Below are 9,938 nucleotides of genomic sequence, written 5' to 3'. Positions count from 1 at the left end.
GTAGGTAGCCAATTGAACAGCGCCATGATCTGGACAAGATGGATATTACAACTACTGTACAAAAATAGTTACCTCCTTTAGATATAAAAACATCTACGCATATTGACGTGTCATAGGTTATTTTGAAAGTGCCTTTGTAGTAAATAAAAAAACACACATTTATAACATCTGAAAAAAATAGAGCGCTATTAAGCTGTAAAAACTAACAACAGTTTGAGAGTGAATATGGAGAATAAAGACACAGCAATGGTAAGCATCACATTTATTGGTTTGAACAAACGTGACCGCTTGTGCGATTTTTATGGCCGGGCTCAATAGTGAATAGTTGTACTTTTGTCTTTGATTTGAATGTATTTGTAAAATTAGTCTGAAAACTTACAAATGCACAATTTTAAATTGCCAGTTCAGGCAGCTTCATCCGATTCATATTGTGAGACATGTGCAATCACATTTTAAATTATTTTAATTTCCACCTCTGAAAAAAAGGTTAATTCAGTTGTGCTATTTATTGTTCACATTAAAAATCACTTTTCTTATTCATTTTTTTACATCACAAAATCCTAGCTTGAACCCTTGAATTTGGGTTATGTTCTATCTGTTTGACACCTAACACATCTACCACTCGCCCATTTTTTATTTTATTTCAGGCTTTGATTCGGCATTATTGCAATGAAAAATATTTCAATCATGTTGCTAATGCCACAGCAACTGCTCAGAAAAAATTTAGAAATGAGCCTGTCTTCCATATCTTCCGTGCATACGGCGCTTTGATGCAAGGTGAGCTGGACGAAATCAATACAGTATAAAATTCTTGGCAATTTATCGAACAAATTCAAAATACAATCACAGGTCAAGTACGACAAGCTGCAGCTGAGTTGGACATGATTAAAGATAGATCAGATGTTTCTCTCTGCTCTCTTATGGCACTCATCTACGCCGAGAAAAAAAAGTCAACAACAGGTATAACAACAACGTTTGTTTATATTTTAAAGAATTGTAATCTCATACATTTTAATGATATGTAATCACAGACAGAGAGGTCATTCGTGATCTTGAAACTAAAATCAGAGAGGATCGCAAAAGTGCATCTCCACAGAATCTTTACTATGCTGGGTTGTTTCTTTGGCTATTGGGACGAAATGATAAAGCGAGGGAATACACTGAGCGAATGATCAAAATCTCCAATAATACCAAAGAGGTAACCCCAAAGAGGAGGGGGATTAGGGGGATGCAGTTTTTGTGTGAACATTTTGTTTTACTTTGCAGGGGTTAATCCTGAAAGCATGGATAGATGTGACTTGTGGCAAAGACGACTATGTCAGAAAGTCCGGAAAATTATTTGATGAAGGGATGAAGGATGGAGCAGATGTTTTTGCTCTGATGGGCAAGGTGAGGTTGGAAAAAAGTCAAGTGAATTTAGTTTCTGAAACTCTGTGAGGCTGTTATCACTTATTATAGTTATGAATCACACTCTTCAAATCCATTGCGAAACGCATCAGTGGTATTTAAATATATAATTGGGAAGTTTTACTGATGTATATTATGTCACATTCATATTACAGTATAACATAGTAAAGTATGTTATTTTACATTTATCTGTACTAGGCACAATACTTTGAAAATTGCCAAAGCTACTCAGAAGCTTTAGGAGTGGTTAATAAGGTCATTGCCAGTTTTCCTGGTTTCTTACCTGCTCTTATTAAGAAGATGACCCTTTTTTTAAATCTCCAAGACTGGGAACAAACCACAGAGGCAGCAATCAGGTTGGTAGCATGTTGTTTTGTGTCTAGAAATCACAATTTTGTCATTGCAAGCATATTGTAGTATATATTCTTCATCTCTCGGTTCTCAGGGTTCTACAAATGGACACGAACAATCTGAATGCTCTACATCTTCTAACTCTCCATTCATTATGTATAAATGGAGATATGACTGAGGTACACAACAACAACAAAATTTCAGGGTTTCTGGCATAGTAAACCATTAATAAGTGGAGTTAAATGTTAATGTTTGCCTTGGCAGTCAACAAGACATCTTTCCAACCTCATTAAAAGTCTGGATGTGCAAGAACCACACAACCCTGAACTCGCTTACAAGATGTCTCTGGCATTCAGTCGAGTCGTAAGGCAAATTTGAAGGCTTTTGTCAGGTTTTTGTTGGGTCAAATGTTAGAATTTGCTGTATGGATTATTCCTAGTGTGGACGAAATGAGATGGTGCTTGAGCAGGTGTTCAAAATGGTGGAAAAAGCTTTTGGTGAGACGCAAGGAAGCTCATATTTAGCAGCAGAGTTGGGCTACCTCATGCTTCTTCAGGGGAAAATGAAGGATGCCATGAAATGGTACAAGACAGCCATGACTTTGGATGAGATGAGCCTTACTGCACTGACTGGTAAGTTGAAGAGTACCCAAACACTGTGCCTTTTTAGCTTTCAGTGTGTATTTTTTTTTTAAATATCGCAGGCATCATTTGCTGCCAGCTGATTGAGGGTTGTTTTGAGGAAGCTGAGAAAGATTTGGAATTTCTGACAGAAGTTCAACAAACCACTGGAAAATCAGGGGTACAATTTGTATTTTCTATTATTAGTGTCCTGCACTTTGTCTATTCTCATGATTGCAATTTCTCTTTCTCCAACATTTTTTTTCTATTGTATTAGGAAATCCTCTACTTGCTTGCGCAAGTGGCAATTAAAAAGCGTCGTCCCCAAGAAGAGATAACCAAGCTCCTAAAAGAAGCAGTGGAAACCCATTTCTCTAATCTCCAAGGTCTCCCTTTATCCGTGGAGTACTTTACGAAAATGAACCCTGACTTCCTCTTACAGATTGTCAAGGAGTATCTAGCTCTGTGTCCTTCTAAGGTACACCTCAATGCATTTGTTTCTACATTAAAGCCATAGTTCTAAAACAATTTGGCGGTTTTTGTACCAGCCTACAGATCAGGGCCAGTCTTTTGCTCCTCAGCTCAGGCACTGTGCTTCCTTGTTGGATACCGTTGTCAGGGTTGTTCCAGGTCTCCTTCAAGGGGTCTTTTTGCAAGCCAAAGTCCGATATCAGTCCGGTGAGCATTACATTTTTGGTTTCCTTTATCTCAGGGGTGCTCACACTTTTTTTGCTCCAAGATATACTTTTCAATGAGCCAACCTACTGAAAGCGATCTACCAATAGTACCTTGGCGATCTACCGGTAGATCGCGATCTACGTAATGGCCACCCCTGCTTTTAACTGATCATTAGTTACAACTGCATGTTTGTATTCTTTCAGGTAACGTGGACACTGCTCAGAACAGTTTACAACACTGCCTGGAACAGTGTCCTTCTCATACAGATGCTCATCTGCTCATGGCACAGATCCATTTGTTGCGGGGGAATTTCACTTTGTGTTTCCAGTCGCTTGAACTCTGCCTCAGCCATAACTTTGAGGTAAGGGCATCAATAGAATATACCGGTCACACACACACACTTTGAATTTCAACATGTTATTAAGTTTACACATGCATTCCAGATTAGAGAACATCCATTGTACCTCCTGATCAAGGCTCAAGCCAAGAAGAAAATGGGTGAGCTGACAGAAGCCATTCAGATTTTGCAAATTGCAATGAATCTTCCAGGTGTCTGCAAGGCTGAAACCTCAGCCATGTTCAAAAACAAGAAGATCGAACTGAGTTCTGCAGATTGTGTTTCTGTCTTCTTGGAATTAGCCGAAGCTTTGCGGCTCAGCGATAAACAGGTCCAGTCTTTCTATTGCAATGTTATCGTTCATGGGAAATTTAATTTCAAGTCAGTTGTAATATATAGTACTCAAATATATGCATTGCACTTGCAGCAAGAAGCAGCCAACATTATGCAGGATGCAATCAATAAATTCTCCGGTACTCCTGAAGAGCTCCGAGTCACTATTGCAAATGTCGATCTAGCATTGTCGCATGGTGACACAGAGTTGGCACTGAGTATGCTAAGAAACATTACACCTGAGCAGCTCTACTACATTCAAGCCAAGGAGAAAATGGCAGACATTTTCCTGAATCACAAAAAGGACAAACGTCTGTACGTAAGCTGTTACAGGTGAGTTGAAATGACTATGCACATTTATTGAATGCACATTATTATAATCTGTTACCTAAATGCTTGTCAAATTGTTATAGTATTTCGAAAGAAAACCAACACTTACAGAAATACTATTAAAAAACTATTGTTCTGTCCTTCAGGGAAATAGTTGACAAACTACCCAGTCCTCACACATACATCTTACTCGGGGAAGCCTACATGCACATTTTAGAGGTAAGTAGCAATCACAATTGGTCTCAAGTACTCAATCAACTTGACTATTGCAGTGATTTATTTGCATGGATCACAGTTTTATGAATGAGCCGACCCTGAAAAAAATACTATAGTACAAGTACCAGCATTTTAAATCAGTTACTATCAATATTGTAAACAAGAAAAAAATCTTTTTAAAATTTAAGATGGAACACCAACCACTAATCATAAAACTTAAACTCTCATCAGCCTGAGAAAGCCATTGAGGTTTATGAGCATGCTTTGGAGAAAACACCTGAAGATGGCGCTCTAGTGAGCAAGTTTGGCAAGTTTCTCATCAAGACTCATTACTTTGACAAAGTTGGTACCTTTATCATTTTTTTTTCTTGCTTTGCATTTTAAAAATAATAATAGGGATTCAATCTCAGAAAGAAAACCGATTTGACACACTATTAATGTTACCCAGGCATTACATTACTATGAAGCTGCATTGAAGACCGGACATCAGAACTTCTTGCGCTATGACCTGGCCGAGTTGCTAATGAAGATGAAACAATATGAGCGCTGCGAGAGTGTAATTCACGATGCTCTTGCTCATAAGCCAGGTACTTAGCAGTACTTAGATCATTCAAACCAACACAGTGACTACCTCACATCAAACATATCTGCAATGCAATATACTGTTTTTGAAATTCCAATAACCTCCAAAATATCTTTCAGCATGATTTCTTTCTTTTTGTTCTTTTTTGTGGGCTACCCAAGTGAATGGGCTAAGTGCACTATCAGATGATTGTCGTTGTTTGATGCTGTTGGCAAAGGTCCAAAATAGGGTTGACAAAGCTGAAGAGGCATTAGTATCCCTACAAAGTGTAAGTCTTTTTTTAAAAGATAAATGTTACATTTGTATATACTTTGTACTGCAATTTTAAGACATGGCAGCTCCAATTTAGGCACAATGGACAAAACAGGAGAAGAGGTCGTGGGATAGGCCATGAAATATTTTTCACAGACAGACTTTTGGGGCCCTCATTAAAATTTATTTTAATTTGATTTATATTTATGTTCCTTTTTCTTTTCTTTTAAGTTAATTTGCTGCCATCCTGTCGCTATACTGAAAAGCGATACTACATTTCTATCCTCTGAGTTCCAGTATGTTATTATTGATGAATTGCACTGTTGGCAGGCGCGGGATGTACAGGCCAGAGTGCTGAAGCGGGTGCAACTGGAGCAGCCTGACAGCTTCGACGCCCAGAAGCAGCTGGCTGCCAAGATCTGCACTGAGATCGCGCAACACTACACTAGTCAGAGGGTCTACGCCAAAGCAATCGAGTTTTACAAAGAAGCTCTTAGCCATTGTGAGACTGATCACAAGGTCTGTATTCTACTGCTGAATCATAGTCTTCCCCATGGCAGCTTTGGTTGAAAACTCTGACCATCTTATCGTCTGATATTACATATCTTAACCCTTATGTTGATTGTTGGGGCTTTTTTATACCGCGGTATGGATATACTGAAAATTTCCATTTATAAATCATTGGATGTTTCATCAGCAACTTAAATGTTATGGATCAAGAAATTGATGGATGGATAGAGTCATATTTTAGAAAGGAAACCAAGTTCAATCGGGCTAACATAAGATGTGCAATATTTATCAAAACAAAATTCTTCTGGTGCATAAATTTTACATTTACTGTTAGTCCGATATTTCTAGTTTCAATCAGTTTTTCAAAGGAAAATTATGGAAGTCGTCGACTTTTTTAACACTGTAAGTAAGCCACAATCCATAAAATTATAGGTGATGCTGGAGTTGGCCCAAACATTCCTCATTTTAGAAGATATTGATGCATGCAAGGAACAATGCATCATTGTCTTGAAGAATGACTGCTTTAATAAAGATGCAACTCTGGTTTGTTCTGTCTCTCAACTCATGTTTAGCCAATATTCTTTTGGAAAATATCGCTAAAGCATTTTTCTTACCTATTTCCTTAGATGATGGCAAACATTATGTTCAGGAGACAAGATGAAGAACAAGCAATTTCCCATTACCAGCAACTATTGGATAGCAATCCAGGTGTAAAATCTGTACAGTAACTCATCAGGGGTCAATCGGCCTCACGTGATGCATATGAATTTGTTTTAAGAAGACTTCTCAACCGTGTCACGTCTTATTGACTTGCTGCGGAAGGCAGGGAAGCTGGATGAGATGCCTGCATTTTTTGAGAGGTTAGAAAAGCATTCTACCAGGTTTGGATTAGACCCTGGATTTCACTACTGCAATGGACTTTACCTTTGGTAAGTCAAATGATTCTTAAGGTAATCACTCACATACCTCTGAGTGTTTTTTTTTCATATTTTATGACCATATTTGTGCTTGATGGTCAGGTACACAGGACAATCCAATCCTGCACTACATCACTTCAACCAGGCTCGAAAAGACACCAAGTGGGGTCAAGATGCGGTTCATAAAATGATTGAAATCTACTTAGATTTCAACAATGACATGATGGGTGTTGAAATATGTAACCTGGATCTTAGAATTGGGTAGGATTGATGAAAACGACAACAGTCTCATAATGAAATTAGACTGGACAATATGCTGTGCACTTTTGTCATCAGAAACACTGCAGAGGAGCAAGAGATGGAAAGGATTTGTGTGACAACAGCTCATCAGCTCTTGAAGGAGATTAAGCCAGAAACACCTGGAGGACATTTAAAGCTTCACATACTGGAGAACTACTGCTTGCTGGCTACTAAACAGGAAGTCAACATCAAGAAAGCCCTTACTGTTTTCACAGAGATTGCAACCAATGTAGTAAGCTACCTAAAAATAGCAGCACAGTTCTTTGTTTTAAGTAAATTTACCAAGTTACCGTCATCATGCATTGTTATCGTCTTGAACTCGCGTAACTAGAGAGTTGTGTTTGAATTTAGAGAGGCCGCGTACCAGCACTGTTGGGCATCGCGACAGCTTCAATGATGTTGAAACAAACGCCTCAAGCCAGAAATCAACTCAAACAAATAACAAAGATGAGCTGGAATATTGTTGATGCCGAAGAGTTTGAAAAGAGTTGGCTCCTCCTAGCAAACATTTACATTCATTCGGGGAAGTACGACCTGGCAGATGACCTCCTCAAGAGATGCCTCAATCATAACAAGGTCTGATGGCACGCACTGTTATATCATTGTAATGTGTAGATGAGGGGGAAAGGTAGTAGTAGATAGCATGTGTCTTCACTGAAAGGAGTCTGACTGAACCGTGTAAATTAAACTAGAGTGGCTTAATTTGTCCAAATAATGTATCAAAAGTGCTGATTTCCGTGTCAAATATGAGGCAATGTAAGCAGTAATTTAATTAGCTCATTCTAATTGCACATTTTTTTCGCAGTCGTGTTGTAAAGCTTATGAGTACCGGGGTTTCATAATGGAAAACGAGCAAGCATTCCATGATGCAGCATTCAACTATAGATTGGCTTGGAAATATGGAAATCAATTCAACCCAACCGTTGGTATGTTGATCATTCAGGTTTAAGTCTACTATACTCTAAATAAGTTCATAATATATGATATTTTTACAGGATACAAACTTGCTTTGAACTATTTAAAAGCAAAACAAAATTTTGATGCCATAGATGTGTGCCATAAGGTGAGCTCAAGTTCAGATTTGTGCATGTGTGTGTGTGTGTATATTGTAACATTTTCATTTTTCTTTCCATCTACAGGTGCTTTCTACTCATCCCAATTTTTCAAAAATTAGAAATGACATATTGGATCAAGCGTGTGCTGCGTTGAGGCCTTAGGAATTTGACTCCCTGCTTTTGAGATGTAAACCCACTTTGCAGTATTTGTAGAGATCAATGTATTAAGTAAGTTCTTTTTTTAAAAAATCCCCCAAAAATCAACAACAACACTTCTCTATTAGAGGTCGGTATTGGTTAAACGGTATTGAATTATGTAGTTTTTCTAAGTATACCTTGTGTGTTTGCTTAGTTTTGGTCACAGCATCTTTGCATTTTTCACCGTGGAATTTAAATTTCCATCCACCCATGATTGTTGCTCCAGCCTTATGTAACGGCGCGCATTGACTTATAAGCTTGAACGGGTGACGTTTGCAGTGTTAATTCAATAGCGGGAGCAGCATGGGTCCTGCATGGGTACAACGGTTCCAGGAGAGACCTTTCCAGGCCGTGTCAGATATTATTTAGCCACTAACTGTGGCACATAATCGTTAACTCTCTCCAGCACACATCAATGGAAGTGTAAATCACATTGCTGTCGGGCTGAGGCAGCTATTTGTGTCCTGTAGTCAACAATGGAGTTCACCGATATGATTTAGATATTGTCGCAAGCCATTCACGAGATGTAGATATTGTCAAATCATATGTAAAAATTAGTATTAAGCATATAGAGGGTAGTTACATGAGTGAGGTGTTGTAAATCGCAAGAATCCATAAATATTGCATGTGCTGCTGCACTTACAAAATAATGCTTCTGAAAAGCTTTTAGTGGAAAGACTGAAATATGCACGCCTCAGTTGAACTGCAGTAGCATTCTAATGGCCATCTCCATTGTGGTTTCTATGAGCTGTTATTGATCAAGTCGTACTTGAGTCATACTCAATGATGCTGGGCTTTACTAAAGAACTTTTTTTTCCTTTCTTGTCTCAATGTGTCACCCAATTAGCATCAAATTTCTCTGTTCCACGATACCAATTTACCATATTGATCGAATTGTCAATATAAACTGGACAAGGGCCTGCTTATGGCTTTTTAGAGGGAGTGGTTTAAATGAAACTGCAATTAAGCGGTTGAGTGGGAGTGCGTGTGTCACTTGGCCATAGCGGAGGAAGGTTCAGAGGAACTCACCACAACCTAATCTAATGGAATCGTCTTCTCATCTTTGGCAAATAGAATTAGAGCTCTTATGGGTTGCATTCTCAGATTTCGTTCTCCTTTTACTGTTCTCGTCCTTTCGTAGAAGAGGCAAGATCCAATTCGGCATGCTTTCACATAGCAGTTTCAACCTTTCACTGTAATGCATTCTAACTGGGAAAGTTGGCTTCCAAGCTTGTCAGCAGAATCTTGTGCATCTATATATATCACGAAAGGGGGTCACCGTTTCAATGTGGTCTATTTACAAAGTCCAAAATTATAAAAGTGACACGCTCAGGTCCCGGGGCAACTATATCAATTCTCTGTGGGAGATGGGAGTTGAAATAATCAATAGTTGGTCACCATCCTTTTGTTCACTGTACTGAGGGATTAGTTGTCACAAGCAGCAAAAAGCATGTTGAACCGTAATAAATATTTTGACTATGTCATCAATAATTAATAAAATACTCAACCCACTTAAGATCCTAATTGTTTCCGGCAGAAGCCGCAAAGCACACTCACAGACCAGAATAGAGCTCGTTCAAGAGGGTTTAGGTGAAACATAATACACATTATATTCACCTATGAAAAATAATATGTTGAAAATGGCGATCAATTTGAAAATAAAGAGACAGATGGAGTGTTGTCAATGCAAATTAATAGTTTCATCTTTAGAAAATAACAGCAATATTGACTGACTTGATTCTTTTATCTAATTTTTTCATCATTCTGGTGAATATTAGAGACCATGTAAATTTTTGCATGCCATATTTTGCCTCAAGATAAATTTAGAATATTTCCGTTGCATTATAAAGA

The 9,938-nt window shown here is 38.2% G+C and overlaps 1 protein-coding gene across 1 annotated transcript; it reads left to right on the top strand.

Annotated features, from left to right (window-relative positions):
* Nucleotides 1–171: 171 nt before the first annotated feature.
* LOC144087003 (tetratricopeptide repeat protein 21B-like) lies at nt 172–9,598 on the top strand. Its single transcript, XM_077617242.1, has 29 exons — nt 172–249; nt 648–777; nt 850–960; nt 1,032–1,198; nt 1,267–1,389; nt 1,606–1,763; nt 1,853–1,937; nt 2,023–2,121; nt 2,198–2,390; nt 2,462–2,559; nt 2,656–2,856; nt 2,927–3,056; nt 3,260–3,417; nt 3,500–3,724; nt 3,821–4,059; nt 4,203–4,275; nt 4,504–4,614; nt 4,721–4,859; nt 5,017–5,123; nt 5,438–5,626; nt 6,050–6,160; nt 6,244–6,325; nt 6,396–6,546; nt 6,637–6,795; nt 6,871–7,066; nt 7,186–7,410; nt 7,640–7,760; nt 7,830–7,897; nt 7,974–9,598. Exons 1-29 carry the CDS (start codon nt 226–228, stop codon nt 8,049–8,051), a joined length of 3,951 nt encoding a protein of 1,316 aa, XP_077473368.1. The 5' UTR covers nt 172–225; the 3' UTR covers nt 8,052–9,598.
* The last annotated feature ends 340 nt before the right edge of the window (nt 9,599–9,938 follow it).

This window comes from Stigmatopora argus, chromosome 13 (genome assembly GCF_051989625.1).
Source record: "Stigmatopora argus isolate UIUO_Sarg chromosome 13, RoL_Sarg_1.0, whole genome shotgun sequence".
NCBI lineage: Eukaryota > Metazoa > Chordata > Actinopteri > Syngnathiformes > Syngnathidae > Stigmatopora > Stigmatopora argus.
Note: the sequence above shows the minus strand (reverse complement) of the source record. Positions and strands in the feature narration are given on the sequence as shown.

Coding starts and splice junctions, on each gene's coding strand:
- LOC144087003 (XM_077617242.1), top strand. CDS start 226: ATGGAGAATAAAGACACAGCAATG. Junction 6,326..6,395: donor ACTATTGGATAGCAATCCAG/GTGTAAAATCTG, acceptor ATTTGTTTTAAG/AAGACTTCTCAACCGTGTCA. Junction 7,067..7,185: donor CAGAGATTGCAACCAATGTA/GTAAGCTACCTA, acceptor GTTTGAATTTAG/AGAGGCCGCGTACCAGCACT.